We start from the raw sequence: 17695 nt of genomic DNA, 5'->3' as shown, positions 1-17695 counted from the left end.
ATGTAGAACGTATTTGAGAACAAGCACCTAAGGCAAATATCCGGACCCAAGAGGAAGGGGAATGGTAAATGGCGGAAACTTCATACCGAGGAAATACACAACTTATATAGTTTACCAAACATTGTAAGGGTCAGCAAATCTACGAGGCTATGATAGGCAGGTCATGTAGGAACGCTTTCAAAGTTTTAAACCGGAAATAAAAACGCAAAACGACCATTAGGGAAGACCTGGGCGCAGATGGAAAGACAATATTAAGATCGATCTCGCAGAAATAGGAATACAAAGTAGAAACTGGATCCAACTGGCTAAGGACAGAAGTCAGTGGAGAGCTTTCGTGAACGCGCCATTGAACTTTCGGGTTCCATAGGCCATAGAGTTAGTTGGATGTTACATGAAAATCAGAGAATGTTTACTAAACTTATCGGGAAACTTTCTTTTTCACAGATGGTGTAAACTTCACAACCTCCTTATTAGCCGATTTTTTAAAAGCTCCAAGCAATGAAGATGAGTAGAAAGACTCTAAATAAAATGTTCTCACATTTAATCAAAATGGATTGGTAAATTCTATTTTTCCAATCCGTAATATATAGGAGTGACAGGTATTATTATTATTATGAAAACAAAGGATTTGAACTGATAGTGAATTGGATGTGTTGCAAGACGAATGATGATCGATTGATAAAAGCAATTCTTGAGTCGATATCAAAAGATAAAGAAGGACATAGGAAACGTCCTTATACAATGCAGTATGACGACACCAAGAAACAATATTATTGTGGAGTATCTGAGAAAAAAATTTCCAAGGTTAGTAACCGTGGAGAAAGGTTGTGCATGCCTTTACCGAACAGTAGGTTGGCAATGGTTAACTATGACATACGCACGAAAACGTCTAACTATTTGGGAAGCCTTAAATAAATCATAAATCAAAATTCATTAAAATCCGACAAAGCTACGAAGGTTACTGTGGAGTAGACGACAAACAGACATGCACATATATGTGTCTTGCGCGGAATGACGCTTATCCTTCTATTACCTAGAAGATGCTTATTTCTCTATTCTCTAGAAGATGCCTATTCTTCTGTCCCTAGAAGATCCGTATTGTTCTATCCCTAGAAGATCCGTATTCTTCTATCTCCTAGAACAATGGTTTACAAAGTGGGTCCGCGACTTCTAAACATTGAAAAGTTTTGTAATAAAATGGAATTCACAGCTGTTATGCAAGAAGTACTTTTAAGGTTAAGAAACTGCAGCTGTGGGCATTACGAGTACAAAACAATAACTATTCATCATTTCCAGTGCTCAATGATTTCATTGATTCTTCAGGTGAAAAGCTCTCTGCTGCATTGCACAAAACACTTGTAGGAAACTTGAAAGCATTAGCTGTAAGTTTTCGAGAATATTTTCCTGTCCCACAACCTAGTAACGGCTAGATTGAAAATCCTTTCACTAATGTAGAAATCCATAGCTTACAAGGTATGAATCTCTCTAACACAACAAGAACAGCTATTGGAACTATCCTGTTATACTTAGTGGAAAAAAACGTTTTCAAAGAAAATGAACTTTGTAGCTTTTGATTGCGTGTATGCTGTGAGTATGAAGAGTTGTCTGAAAAGGCATTGCAACATTTGATGCCTTTCCCTACCTTTTACTTATTTGAGAGACCGTTACTGCTCTTTGCAGTATTAAAACCTTAAAGCGAAATCGTCTTAATGTGGAATCGAACCTAAGATTGATGCTGACAAAACATTTAAGGTTTCAATACAAAGAATGTTATTCCTCACATTAGTGACTCCACATTTGAGAACATTGTTCATCAAGTGGATTTCCTTTAAAAAGAAAAAAAATAAATACATTGATTTTCTGTCTTGAACGTTACTATATTTTGAATTGAAATTTCGTTCATTAGGAAACAATCATATATCTTTAGATTAAATTACTTATTGCATTATTTTTCTGGATCTTTTACTTGTCAGTGGTAATTCTAATTTAGTATATTTTGTTAATACCATGTGAAATTTCAGATAGCATTGCAAGTGGGTCCGCAGATTACTTTCCGATTGAACAGGGGTCCGCGTTATCGAAAAGTTTGAGAACCACTGCCCTAGTAGATACTTATCCTTTTATCCCGTAGAAAATACTTATTCTTCTATCCCATAGAAAATGCTTATTCTTCTATCCCCTAGAAAATGCTTATTCTTCTATCTCCTACAAGATTCTTATATTCTATTTCTTAGAAGATTGTACTTTTATCTCCTAGAAGATGCTTATTCTTCTATCCACTAGAAGATGCTTATCCTCATATCCACTAGAAAATGCTTATCCTCCTATCCTCTAGAAAATGCTTATCCCATAGAAAATGCTTATTCTTCTATCCACTAGAAGATGCTTATCGTCCTATCCCCTAGAAAATACTTATTCTCCTATCCCCTAGAAAATGCTTATTCTTCTATCTCCTAGTAGATGCTTATATTCTATTTCTTAGAAGATTGTACTTTTATCCCCTAGAAGATGCTTATTCTTCTATCCACTAGAAGATGCTTATCCTCATATCCCCTAGAAAATGCTTATCCTCCTATCCCCTAGAAAATGCTTTTTTTCTATCCACTAGAAGATGCTTATCCTCATATCCCCTAGAAAATGCTTATCCTCCTATCCCCTAGAAAATGTTTATTCTTCTATCCCCCTAGAAAATACTTATCCTTCTATCCACTAGAAGATTCTTAATCTTCTATTTCTTCCACCTAATTTAGTAGACACAAGCACAGTTTTGTAACACATTTGTTTCCACAGTGTAATTTGTGCAGTGGAATTGTTTTGAATTCATGAAAATAATAGAGTATACGTAACTTAATAACTACACATAACAGTTTGTAGTTATAGCGTCTAAAAAATGTAGAAATGTCGATTTGTTCTTACACTTGCCGACAATGTAGCCTTTCTTCGCTGAGTATTCGGCATATTCCTGTAGAATGTCCAGAATACTCAGAGTTCAGAGAACGTTTCGGATTATTTAAAAATCTTCATAAAGTTTTTAGTCGCCTATTCTCACTTTTATTCGAGAGATTAGAATAGTTAACGTGCTCTGAGGTTTTTCTTCTTATTAGAGGTTTTCCTATTACATGTTAATATTATGTACGAGGGCAAGTGAAAAATTATCCGCAATGTTGCTATAACTTTTCTTACATTGATAATGCTGACCTCTATCCTCGTTTATTTTATTGTTATGCTGTTGTGGTCATGCTATGAAAGTTTGATCCTAATTTCTCCATTTGTCTTCCTTTTGTTGCAGATAGATCATGGCCGCTCCATTAGAAGTTTGCACCAAAGAGCAACAACGAGCAGTGACCCGGTTTTTGAGGTCGGAAGTAGGGATGGCCAGAACCGGTTCCTGGTGGAACCGGTTTTCGGGTCTGAACGGATTCGGCTCTAGAAGATCCGGTTTTCAGAACCGGTTCCGGACCTGGATCCGAAAACCTGGTTCCAGAACGGGATCTTAGGAACCGGTTCCAGACCTGGATCCGAAAACCCGGTTCCAGAACCGGATCTTAGGAAACGGTTCCAGATCTGGATCTGAAAACCCGGTTCCAGAACCGGATCTTACAATTAGGAACCGGTTCCAGACCTGGATCTGTAAAACCGGTTCCGGAACCGGATCTTTTAGAACCGGATCCGTTTAGACCCGAAAACCGGTTCCACCAGGAACCGGTTCTGGCCATCCCTACTTCCGACCTCAAAAACCGGGTCACTGCTCGTTGTTTCTCTTTGGTGCAAACTTCTAATGGAGCGGCTATGATCTATCTGTAGCAAAAGGAAGACAAATGGAGAAATTAGGATCAAATTTTCATAGCATGATCAGAACAGCGTAACAATAAAATAAACAAGGACATAGGTAACTATAAACAACGTAAGAAAAGTTATAGCTATTCATTGCGGATAATTTTTGACAGTATCATATTACAATTTTCGGAAAGTTTCTAAAAATATATTTTGTATTTTTTAAAAAAATAATTTACCTTGGTCGTGACATATGCTTTAATTTCTAAGGCTTTTTGTTTTAACTGCTTCAGAGTACTTTCATAATCTACATTTTCTAGAAGGTTTCTTTTTCTAATTTTTAATATGCAATTTGCACCATGTGTCGGCCGTAGGCCTTAAACCTCTCTGTTGCCGTCCCATTGAAATGTAATCAATCAATCAATACAGTCTTTCACGCTGCTCTAACGACTAACACGCGCGCGCCATTGTTACATTTGGTCTCCGGGTCAGTGGCGGATTTAACCTGGAATTGGGGAAACCAAAACCCAGTTTTCTTGAATCACAAAAAATTAAAGTTATTATTTATATGTTATAAAAAAATAGTAAACTCTTGACATACCTATCATATAGGTTCTGGTGCCCTTCCTCCAGTTTTACCTTTCAGGTCCGCCACTGTCCTGAATTAATTCTTGGTGGAAAAAGTATTGAAATTTGATCGCATTTACGATGATTTGAAGGAACTGAAAAGGAACTCTAACTTCACCCAGAAACTCATAGAACAAGGTTCAAAGAACTCCGTTTAACTTACAAAGAAACTTGCTCGCTTCTACAGTGTACGACACCATTAGTCAAATTTTACATCTTTCACTGCGTCTAACTTTAAAAACCTCTCTCGTTTCTACAGTGCACGACGGTATTAGTCCAGTTTTACATTTTTAATTGTGTCTAATTTTAAAAACCTCGGTCGCTTCTACAGTGCACAGCACCGTTAGCCCACTTTTAGTTTTTTTCTACAGTTACTATATATATTGTGCACGTATTAAACTGACAACCACAGCTAAATTAAACGTTTGTATGAGGAACAATCAATCATTTTCTTATGGACTAACCTGGATATTTTTCGTTACGTTACAATATCAGTGTGCAAGCCTTGGTGGTGATTGGTTCTCATGTTATGAATTAATATTCCTAACAAAACGTGTAGATAGCGTTATGCAGTGCACAGTTTCCAAAGAGGAATCGTGTTTACTTTCCATCCATTTTCCACTTGGAAATGACAGGTCCACTTATTGCCTAGAGCTCCGTGAAATGAAACACACGTGATCACAAACACGTCAGCCCCACATGTATGGTGCCAGAGAAATACAAATGCATTTGGGTATAGGATTCATTATGTAGACGTCTGGTTTAAAGGGGAAAAATCCGAAGGCTTTGATTGAGAGATTGCCTGATGAATGTTTTCCCGTAAAAAAAATATCACTATCATCATCATCATTGTGTTGGTTATGAGACAGGATTTTGAGCTGTCTCATCTCGAAACGATGTCCTGAAAAAGCAACCTTATCTCGAAAAGTATACCTGTGTCTGGAGTTGTTCTGTCTTTGTGTCTTATTATGTTCGACAAGAAAACTATGTTCCGTCTCATGTCTTGAGCAACAAAAATCAGTTTCAGTTGTTCCCATCAGGCTTGGTTCCAGTAAATTTTGTCCCAGGGGGCAACATCAAGATGTAAGGGGACTGCTCTGGGACACAATTTGCCAAAGGATATGGCCTACACAAGAGTGGCATAATCGTAATTATAAAGGGTGTTACAAAAATGTGTCAAAACTAGAAAAAAGAAAGTTCATATGGGTCTGTGCTCAAAAATAGATATTTTCGGAGTTATAGGGCGCCGAAAACGTGAAACAACAGGCTAACCTTAAAAGGTCATAGCTCCGATACTATGGGACCTATCATATTCGGGTCAAGACATCACTGAGGAACCCGTATGTGATCTATCCAAATACCCATGTTTAAGAATGCTTCAACACTTGCCCACCAATTTTTAGAGATGTAGGTGGAGAGTGATCAAGTACTCCCAAACAGGCTCTCTAAAAATGATTGTGCAAGTACCGGAGGTTCTGAAAGATGAATATTTGGATAGTTCACATGCAAGTTCCTCAGTGATGTTTTGACCCGACTACGATCGGCCCTAGGTCTATAGTAGTGGGACTTTAAAGTTCAGTTTTTCACGTTTTCGGTACCCTATAACTGCAATACTATGCACTTCTGATTACAGGTCCATACAGGGGTGCCCACAAGGGTGGGCTATGACGCAAACTGCGTCATTGAAATATTTGGGGGGGTTAAAAATCTATATAAATATGTTTGAGGTGGTGTAAAAATTAATCGAAAAGATTTTTTTCCATGGAAGAGCACCTACGGATAGACAATTAGGGGGGGTGCGTCATGGACATAAGGGGTAGGCACCACTGGGTCCATATGAACTTTTTTTCTTATTTTGATCTGAGGAATCTATTTTGAAACTACCAAACTATTGTGACAAATTTTTGTAATTCCCTGAGGCAGTCGTTTCAACGTTAACACATATAAATGAGAAAGCATCAGCTCTTGGCTTACATTTGAATTTCTCAAAATGCGAAATTGGTTTTCTTGGATCAGATGAAGTCACACCCGACCGATTATTCAGAAGATTTGGAAAAGTTGCCCCAGGGATACGTCTCCTAACTAAACAGGATGCTTGTCTTCTAGGTGCTGCTCTCATAAACGAAGCATTTACAACTGTGCTATCAAACAAAACATACGAGGGCTTATCAACAAAGACTGAGACTGATTATGGTACCGCAGTTTCCTTTGTTGCCGAATGCTGGCACGTTTGATAGTTGAAAGAGTTGTGTTTCATGTATACTCTCGCTAGGTGGCAGCACTGTCGTATCGGTACGTTGGGAGTAATCCGCTGTGTTTTAGACACTGCTTCCATTTCGCCTCACAACGTGCTGTGTATATACATACAATGGAGGTTACACGAGAAGAACAGTATGGAGCAATAAAGTTTTGTTTTGGCTTGAACCATACAGCATCTGAAACATACGAAAAGCTCAAGCAAGCTTACGGTGAAAGTGCGTTACCTCGACCAACAGTGTTTCGGTGGTTCAAAGAATTCAAAGAAGGATGAGTTTCATGCGTTAACCAAGGTGGACCTAGTGTTTCGGCCTCTCCTGTCACAGAAAGAAACATCAATACTGCTGCAGTGATTGTCCGTGAGGATCGAAGGATAACATTACGTAAACTAAGTGGTGTTGGGAATTTCATATGGTAGTGTTTTTTCAATCATGCACGATCAACTCCATACTTCATGTGTTTGTGCCGCTTGGATACCACGACTGTTGACTCCGGAACAAGCTTGCTTGAGCGTTTCGTATGTTTCAGAAGCTGTATGGTTCAAGCGAAAACAAAACTTTATTGCTCCATACTGTTCTTCTCGTGTAAGCTCCATTGTATGCATATACACAGCACGTTGTGAGCACAGGCGTGCGCAGACTCTTGAGGGGGGGCAATCAATAGCGGTACTCCTGAAAATATGCAACCACCTTGTAATCATTACTTTCTTCATAATTTAATCTTTATTTTCATTTGCCCGGAGGATGTTGAAGTATCTGGGAAGGTGGCGGACCCAGGAGCCTACAGAGTGTATTAGGTGTGTGTGTGTGTGTGTGTGTGTGATAATATACTGCTGGGAGGAAACAAACGGAAGAAAGACTAAAATATAATTAAATCGGGAAATTTTGGTCGAGTATTGCAAAGTTCAAAGTGTTACTTTGTATAGTGATTATTACAGACGTCTTTCAGGGTCAGTTTTTGTGAAATATAATCCTTATTAGCTGAGAAAATTATTTTTAAAAAATCGAAAAAAACTGCAATGCCAAAACATTAGGTGGGGCGAGCGCCCTCACTTGCCTCTACGTGCGCACGCCTATGGTTGTGAGGCAAAATGGAAGCAGTGTCTAAAACACAGCGGATTACTCCCAACCTAGCGATATGACAGTGCTGCCACCTAGCGAGAGTATACATGAAACACAACTCTTTCAACTATCAAACGTGCCAATATTCGGCAACAAAGGAAACTGCGGTACAAGAGTCAGTCTCAGTCTTCGTTGATCAGCCCTCGTACTCGTATGTTAAGCAAGGTTGCATTCTATTCCAGGATAGTGCAACGCATAGACTGACCTACTTCTCTTTTTGTAATTATCTAAAATTTTACCTTTCTTTTTTCTAATTCAGCAGTTCTTAATTAAGTAAAAGTATCTTATGAATGTAAACTCAAAGAGAGCTATTGAAATAATTAGCCAAACATGTTGAATATTTGTCGAATAGTATTGCTTACCATATCAACGCTGAGTGACCCTTGAATCTCCCTGAGGGAACGCTGCTTTGCCAGTCGTTTCTTTTTCTTGTGAAGTGGTCGCTGTTCAATAATCATCTCCTCTAATTCAAACGTTGGGTCGTAGTTCAAGTGGTCCTTCTGCAAAACAATTCGTTAGGAAATATGATTACAAGGCTCTCTCTATGAAACAGTCATCATGGTAATAATACCCGTTTCAAAACAAGAACTTTTATACTAAACAAGGAAAACTTTTAGGAAAAGCACACATACTTGAATTTTCTAAAGTTTTTTTTTTTTTTAATGTAAAGAGTAAGAGGATTGAACAACTTATTTTAAAAACATTAAAAAACACACAGAGGGGGAAACATATTTTAAAACATTAAATAACACACAGAGAGGGAAACCTATTTTAAAACATTAAATAACACACAGAGACGGAAATTTATTTTGAAACATTAAATAACACACAGAGAGGGAAACTTATTTTAAAACATTAAATAACACACAGGGAGGGAAACTTATTTTAAAACATTAAATAACACACAGAGAGGGAAACTTATTTTAAAACATTAAATAACACACAGAGACGGAAACTTATTTTAAAACATTAAATAATACACAGAGACGGAAACTTATTTTAAAACATTAAATAACACACAGAGAGGGAAACTTATTTTAAAACATTAAATAACACACAGAGAGGGAAACTTATTTTAAAACATTAAATAACACACAGAGAGGGAAACTTATTTTAAAACATTAAATAACACACAGAGAGGGAAACTTATTTTAAAACATTAAATAACACACAGAGAGGGAAACTTATTTTAAAACATTAAATAACACACAGAGAGGGAAACTTATTTTAAAACATTAAATAACACACAGAGAGGGAAACTTATTTTAAAACATTAAATAACACACAGAGAGGGAAACTTATTTTAAAACATTAAATAACACACAGAGAGGGAAACTTATTGCTAGACCAGCTAAAGTATTAAACTTTTCGCAATCAAAATTTTAATTCAAAATGATGTTTTAAATTTGTTTCTAGATACTTTCTATCCCAATTATGTCCCTTCTGGCGCTGCTATCGATATCTGATTTCCCGTACTTCCCTCGAAAAAGGAGGGACGAGTTGTTGCGGCCGAGATCTTTCAATTGTTAGATGCGGAAGCGTTGCCAGAATGAATTATTTCACGGACTTCACTGTCCTCTGTCTTGTTAGCCATTTTAAGTAGCCTACGATCTTCACTCGTCAAGATCAAACGACTGAATGACAAATTGGCAACACAGCGGTGGTCATTCATTTCTTTTCCGTATGCAGAGGAAGGGTTTCCTTCGTCAGAGGGCGGCGGGGGGTGGGGCCGAAGTATAGTTCGCATAGTTTCCGAGGGCACAGGTGGAATAGACAGGCTCTATATACTCTATTTGTTAGATTGGATCAACAATGCAGACTGTCAAATATTTCAGGATTGTAATTATATATAGTGTTAATTACTTTAGGACAGTAATTATCAACCTATAGGTCAAAATTTGCTGATAAGTCAACAGGGACGCACCCACCAGGAGATTCAGTGGGGTCCGGACCCCCTCCAAAACGTCTTAACTCAACATACATTTGTACACTTTCACAATAAAACTATAATTGTTTAAAAAGGAATTATTGTTGTAGCATGAAAATTTTATCTTAACATTTCATCTGTACTCTTTCTCTTATAAAAACAATCTAGTCCTATCTTTTTTTCTGAAAATATAGATGGATAATTTTCAATTACTTATCGAGTACAGAATAATACACATTTAATACTTCATAGACGTAGTGGCTTTTAGTACTGGACTCCCCAACAAAAATTTCTACTTGTATCCCTGATCCTGGGTAGCCTTTTGCAAGTTCTACTACAGAACAGAGCAATGGGATAAAGGCTGGTCGGTTGCATGTAAAGTTTTAATATACCTTCCAGTCCCGAGGCTATATATCAGATGTACTTCAAGCTTACTGGGATCCGAACCACATGAGATCCAGGCACGCAGATAGAAATTTTTGTTGGAGAGGGTGGGGTGGAGGAATCTAATATTACAAGGCACAACATCTATGTAGCATTGAACCGTTGTTATTTTACATCCAAGAAAACAATAAGTAATTTTCAAGCACTTCCCCAAATTTGCTATTCCTCTTAAGTGCTTAGCTGAAATTCCCCAAATTTAGCATCCCTATCAAGTGTTAAGGTAAAATTCCCCAAATTTAGCATCCCTCTCAAATGTTAAGGTAAAATTCCCCCAATTTAGCATCTCTCTCAAGTGTTAAGGTAAAATTACCCCAATTTAGCATCCCTCTCAAGTGTTAAGGTAAAATTCCCCCAATTTAGTATCCCTCTCAAGTGTTAAGGTAAAATTACCCCAATTTAGCATCCCTCTCAAGTGTTAAGGTAAAATTACCACAATTTAGCATCTCTCTCAAGTGTTAAGGTAAAATTACCACAATTTAGCATCCTTCTCAAGTGTTAAGGTAAAATTCCCCAAATTTAGCATCCCTCTCAAATGTTAAGGTAAAATTCCCCCAATTTAGCATCCCTCTCAAGTGTTAAGGTAAAATTCCCCAAATTTAGCATCCCTGTGTTAAGGTAAAATTACCCAAATTTAGCATCCCTCTCAAGTGTTAAGGTAAAATTCCCCAAATTTAGCATCCCTCTCAAATGTTAAGGTAAAATTCCCCCAATTTAGCATCCCTCTCAAGTGTTAAGGTAAAATTCCCCAAATTTAGCATCCCTGTGTTAAGGTAAAATTACCCAAATTTAGCATCCCTCTCAAGTGTTAAGGTAAAATTGCCCCAATTTAGCACCCCTCTCAAGTGTTAAGGTAAAATTCCCCCAATTTAGCATCCCTCTCAAATGTTAAGGTAAAATTAACCCAATTTAGCATCCCTCTCAAGTGTTAAGGTAAAATTACCCCAATTTAACATCCCTCTCAAGTGTTAAGGTAAAATTACCCCAATTTAGCATCCCTCTCAAGTGTTAAGGTAAAATTACCACAATTTAGCATCCCTCTCAAGTGCTAAGCTGAAATCGCCCAAATTTAAAATCACCCTTTATTTCCAAAAAAAAAAAAAAGTAACGGAAAACAGGATTGGTTATAAGAAAACCAAAACAACTTGCCTCGAAGGCTAAATTTTATTCAATTTTAAAATCAGCATTAGTGTATAACTAAAATTCAATCCTAACATTTCAATGAAAAATTATGTCTCCCATCTCCCACAAAATCTCATCCGCGCAACCGAAAATCTGCCTGCGGGAATCTCTGACTTCCGTCTATATTACCACGGACAAATAATAAAATAAAATTACTTTCATACGAGAAGAAAGAATAGAGATGTAGTATAAGATCATACCTTTAGGCCACATCAATTATTTCTGTTAAAGCAAATACACTTTTATTAAGAAAGTGTACCAATATCTGTCGAGTAAGTAAGATAGGACGTGCCCTGAACTGAGTGCATGTTCCGTGATTGCACCCATGGTGCAGACAAAACATAATTATTAAATAAAACGAGTTATGATGTTTTTAATGGAGATCCGGACACTGTGGACCCCCTCCGTGGGTATGGCTCTGATGAGATACAATGTGAAATTGAACCCAGGTCTCGCAACGACGAAAGCTCACCTACTATCCACATAGCCACGAAGGTACTCGCAAGATGCTCAAGGATTTCATAGAGTGTTATGTACTTGGAAGCATATAATATACTGAAATAAATATCTAAAACAATAGCTCTGTTTGATAAATTTATATACATTGCTTTTGAGTTCTCGTTTTTGTTTTTCGTTCTTATGCCATATCGAGGTTACGTCGGAAGAGAACTACCATTAACGTGGACTCTGAGGCAGTGGCGGATGTAGAAAATAAAAACCGGAGGACGGGCAGCTAGAACACAGACTATGGTATGTATATCATGCGTTTACTATAAATTTTCAAAAATATAAAAATAATAGCATCAACTATTTTTGCCAGTCAAAAAACTAGGGACCTAGGTGTCCTCGGCCCTGGGCTAGATCCACCACTGCTTCCAGGTTTGAAAAAATGAAATGAAATCTTTAAGTTTTACGTCCCACGGTTATGCCGGTTAAGCTAAAGGAGACGGTGATGATGAGAGAAATGGTGGAATGAAGAAAGTGGGAGGAAACGGGAGAACCCCGAGAAAACCCACGAGCACGGTGTTTGTTCACTACAAAGTCCACACAGTGCGAGCTGGGATCGAACCAGGGACCCCAAGCACCGGAGGTGAACGCTCTACCACTGAGCCACCGCGCCCCTTTTGCTTCCAGGTTTGAGTCCAGTGCAGCTGGCAGATGCACAGATCATTATGAAAGATTACCCTTCGCAGTGCCACCATACTATCTTGTCTCCAACAGAACTGAGAACTCCTTCGTGACTATATGGTTAGCGTGCGCGCCTGTAACGCAGAGACTCGGGTTTGATTCCAGCGAGAGCTCATGCGATTAGAATTCCACCTTAAATTACAGGTTCACTTCTCATGTAGCCTTAGTGCAGTGAAAAGGACACTAAACGTCAAACAAAAAATCAAGAGAGCTAGAATATCGAATTGCTTTCAAACTTGATAAGAAAATTACAGTAAAATCTGAAAAAAAAAATGGTTCTAATAATTTTACTCTGATTGTATAAGCATTTATTTAGCGAAAATGAAAATAAAATAATTCAGTTTAACCTCCCACGATTACATCCTTTTGGCTATCAAAGACGATGATTTTAGGCAAGTGAATGATAATGGAATAATTGCTGTCTGAAGATCTTCATTTTGTACATGTGTTGGTCTTCCAGCACGTGGTGCGTTTTCGAGTGTTTCGTTACCGTCCTTAAACTTGTTAAACCATCGCTGTACTGTCCGCGTAGTCACGATCCTCTCACCAAAGGCCTGGCGTAATTTCCGCCCCGCTGCAGCGGCGTTTGACCCCAGTTTGAACTTGTACAGCATACACGCCCTTATGACGCTCTGTGGAGGTCCCATTTTCACTCTGCCCTTACGCAAGTTCACGGTGTAACTGAACTGCCATAAATAGGTAGTATGTTGGATATACCCAGCTTCGCCTTATCTCCATTTGCATTCAACTCATGGTGTGAGGGCCAATTGAACACAGACCTCCACAAAAAGCGACAGAACTTTCTTCTCACTTACAACCTCCCAATTTTAACTTTACACTCCCAAACTAAAAATCCCTGCTTAATTGGTGTATTAGAACTCACTGTAAAAACACTAAAATAACACACGTATAACAAATATAGAGAATGTCGAGAGAAAACACGAAATATTATAAAATGGGCTTAATGAGAAAATCGAGTTTTCCTTAATGGCCTACTGTTTAAAACGGATCATCAAATATGTAATATTGTTTACTGTGGTAATTTATTAGTTTTAACTTTGTTCTTTGACACCTCTGTACTTCTTATTTCCCGCAATAGAATGAGCAACAGTGTGGCCACCCAGCAAAAACATTTTGTACTAACCTGTGCAGAAAAAAGTACTAGATCTTGGGGGAAAAAATACTAAAATTTTATCTGCTCTTGTTTCACCCTATTTATGACATGTTATGATATTAATATCTTATTAGAAGGTTTCCGGTAACTCCCCTTACCTGTGGGTGGGAGAGTGAATCCCCAAATTCTTGAAAAAATATCCAACTTTAATTTTTTTACAGTCAAAATTCGATACAAACTGTGCAAACCACTTACACCCTTCTAATTTTGACTTTACACCCCCAAACTAAAAATCCTGGCGGAATCCCTGCTTAATTGTCGTATTAGAACTTACTGTAAAAGCATTAAAGTAACACAACTATGACAAATATAGATGATGTGAGAAAACAATATATACCATACAATTAGCTTATTGAGAAAATCGAGTTTTAACTCCTGAATAGCCTACTGTTTAAACGGATCACCAAATATGTAATATTGTTTACTGCGGTCATTTATTAGTTGAAGAAGGCGACCGGACGACACATATGTTCCATTTCCGCTCTTGTAAGTACACTGTTGAAAGAAAAGCAGAACATACCAGTAACTGTGAAAGTTTCGTACATTACCAAATTTTCATAAGATTCCTTTTTCTCTCCCAGATGTATTTATGAGAAAAGAAGAGAACTAGAAAAGTATTAAATTTGTTGGGGAACGTACTACAACACTAAAATATTATAAAAGGTACTAGATCTAATACGAAAGTACTAGGGGTGGTCACACTGAGTGAGCACGCATCCCTGCCAGTGATGCCAACCTGAAACTTTACAAAATCTCATGTTGAGAGACAGAAATTCCCATTTTGCACTTGAATTTCCCACGTTACAATAATTACAAAAATTTAAAAACTACATTACACTAATTACAAAATATGAAAATTAAGCTAATCTAAGATATTAATTTTCATCAATATGTAAGTGGTTTATCCGTACACTTCGATCTTCTACATTTAGGAATAATAATTTCTCTTACTGAAAGAAAGAATTGAAAACAAGTACCTTTTGCTTTTAGAATTCAGTGATGCCATCTCGTTGTTGTGCCATCATGTACTCAGCGTCATGATAATATAAACACTTTATTCTCCATTTATTTTATATTGGTCGTTTCCGAAGTTGGTTGTTTCTAGTTTCCATTTCACTTCCTTCCGTCATTTTTCTTTTTTTTTATTACCAGAGCACAATTTATTTCTTGGTGCTTTTTTTTTTTAAATATTTTTTTTAGGATACCAAATCACTGTATAAAATCACTTCCATACTAGCATGCACTTTCACAATTGTCACTGATTTCAAACTTATTGAAGGCTCAGTTTACTTCTTGAGCACACAAGTTTTGTTGGCTTGGTGAACTATATTGTAATGATCCCCACATCATAGCATGAGCGCATGTTTATGGGCGTCACGTGTTAAATTTATAAACAAGCAGACGATACACTGAGCGGGAAGATACGAAGATCAACACGAAGGGAACCGAAAGAAGACGAGCCACCCCGAAGAAGGCCCATAAAAGAGAAACCACAGAGGAAGGAGGCATCAGTTGATTACTGGTCGCCTATATACAACAGCTCTGGAGGTCGCACTGGACTAAGGGGCTCAATCTATCCTAACATCCCTGGAGGCTGCTCTGAAGCGAAGGGGATTCTTCAACACAAAACATACCTCACGAGGCTGCCATGGGCCGAGGAGGTTTCCTAGGACCATAACCTGGAGTCGCTAAAAGACACCCCGGTGGCTGCCATCAGCGAAGGGGTTCCCGTATGAAACATTACTTCCTTCACCCTTGGTCATAAGGGAGATTCTGATATATTAACTTTGTAAAACACAAAGACTATTTTCTATTTTTACAAATAAATCGGTGAAAGGCTAGATTCCTGGTCTATTATTGTCTTTACCTGCACAAAATATTGCAACGTTCTCAGTGTTGTTTTGAAACACTCTGTATATATATATATATATATATATATATATATATATATATATATATATATATACAGGGTATTTCAAAACAACACTGACAACGTTTGAGGAGATGATTCCTGACACCAAGATAAATCAAAAAGGAAAGACCTACTTGGGTGCACAAATACTTCCTTTCGGAGTTACAGGCTACCGAAAACATGAAAAAAAAATAAAATTTGAAGGTCCAGACCTCCAAAACTATGGGACCTACCGTAGTCGGGTCAAGACTTCACTTAGGAACTAGTATGTTCCCCATCTAAATATCCAAGTTTCAGAATCCTGCGATACTTCCGCAATAATTTTTAGATAGGTAGTTGGTGAGTACTTCAAATTATAAGGACGAAGCCAAAGTCCTTCTGTAAAAACTGTCCTCGAAGTTCTTAGTGGGCAGAGCGCAGGGTTAGAGGGAAATGAAAAATTAAACCTTTGAGTTTAACATCTCATGGTTACGCCCTTTTTTAAGCTAAAGGAGACGATGATTAAGCCAAGCGAATCGTGATGGAAGAATCTATGGAATGAAAATGTGGGAGGAAACAGGAAGACCATGATGTCCACCATAAACTTACTTGGTCGGGGATCGAACCCGGGACCCCAAGCACCACAGGCAAGCCCTCGCCCACTGAGCCACCGTGCCCCCATTTACAGGGTTAGTGGAGAGTCTATGTGCAAGCTCGAAATTGTAATTGAAAATTTTTAACTATTTTGTTCTCGATTTGACCTTGATGCGACCACCTCCAGAAATCGGGACCTGCACCAATCGACTCCTCGCATTAAATTACATAGGGATATTTTTTGATGTATAATAATAATAATTCCACAATATTAGCATTTAACGAAAAAAATGAACAAAGACAAGACATATATCAGTGTGTAAATCTTGCTGAGTAGAAGAAGAAAATTATATTCGTTATAGAAAATCTGAAAGAAGAAATGAAACAAAATAATCTAGACTTGGCAGGAATTTGAGAAGTTAAATGGGAAGGTAATGGTGTGTTGAAAGCGCAGAATGTAGAATGTTTTACTCAGGTAACGGGTGCTCATAATGGTGTAAGAATAAGTCTTTGTAAGCGCTTAAAAGAGAAGGTAGTGAAACTAGAATTTGTTAATGATAGAGTTATTATGTTAAGACGACATTATATGGTTAAAGAGATAAAGCTCAACTGAATAAGATCGCCAATCGTCCAGTATTTTACAGGACAGTTCGGTTTTTGACCTTGTCCGGTGTCCGGCACGACCTCAAAATCGGACGTTAAATGTCCGGTAATTTCCCTCATAGTAATCCTATTCTCTGTCTATTCAGATTATTTTGGAGTGACGAAAGAAATCGTTTTTCGATGAACATGGTTAAAGTAGACCGTATAAATCGCTTTGATATCGACCTGTCATGCGCGGAATTTGCTGAGAAGTTGAAGGCAGGAAAATTTACTGATCTTATCAAAACTGCTTAAGAGGCCTCATTCCGGCGAAATTAAAATACCGCTAATTTTACAGTAATTATGTGATATCTTCAAATAGATAAAAGATAATTGAAATGTGGAACAAGAGCGCCCTAGACAATATTATTTTGCATGAGATACCGTTATCATAAGTTACCTAGTGGCTTTCCGTTTTCAGCCGTTTAGAAACGCGAAAATAAATGCCGATTTTCAAAATGGATCGAAATCGAAAGCAGATAAGTGAGTCGTGATAACGGTATCTCATGTAAAATGATATTGTCTTGTGCGCTCTTGTTCCATATTTCGATTATCTTTTACGTATGTGAAGATATTACATAATTACTGTAAAATTAGCGGTATTTTAATTTCGACGGGATGAGGCCTCTTAAGGTCAACAAAAGTTCATTTTTCAAGAGCGCAGCTAGCATTGCTTCATCCTCCGCTACATCTTCCAGTTAAATAATGTATCCAGATCTAGTAAAAGTTTGGAGGCATTATGAGACATTAGCAGCTACCCCGAAGCTGGTTAAGACTTACTTTTGAAATATATTATGTGTATGCCATAATTATATTGCCAATTATATTTGCTTTTCTGTTTTAAATACAATGTATTATTGATGGTAAATTACAAAAAT

General features: G+C 37.6%; 1 protein-coding gene across 1 annotated transcript in view; it reads right to left on the bottom strand.

The window, feature by feature from the left end:
- The window catches only part of LOC145667027 (serine/threonine-protein kinase 32B), a 736066-nt gene that overhangs the window by 24047 nt on the left and 694324 nt on the right, over positions 1–17695 (bottom strand). Inside the window, exon 9 of the mRNA XM_081734719.1 lies at positions 8141–8278. Coding sequence (XP_081590845.1) covers positions 8141–8278 — 138 coding nt within the window. The remainder of the gene's footprint in view (positions 1–8140; positions 8279–17695) is intronic.

Source organism: Thermobia domestica, chromosome 12 (assembly GCF_964235325.1).
Source record: "Thermobia domestica chromosome 12, izTheDome1.hap1.1, whole genome shotgun sequence".
Taxonomy (NCBI): domain Eukaryota; kingdom Metazoa; phylum Arthropoda; class Insecta; order Zygentoma; family Lepismatidae; genus Thermobia; species Thermobia domestica.
Note: the sequence above shows the minus strand (reverse complement) of the source record. Positions and strands in the feature narration are given on the sequence as shown.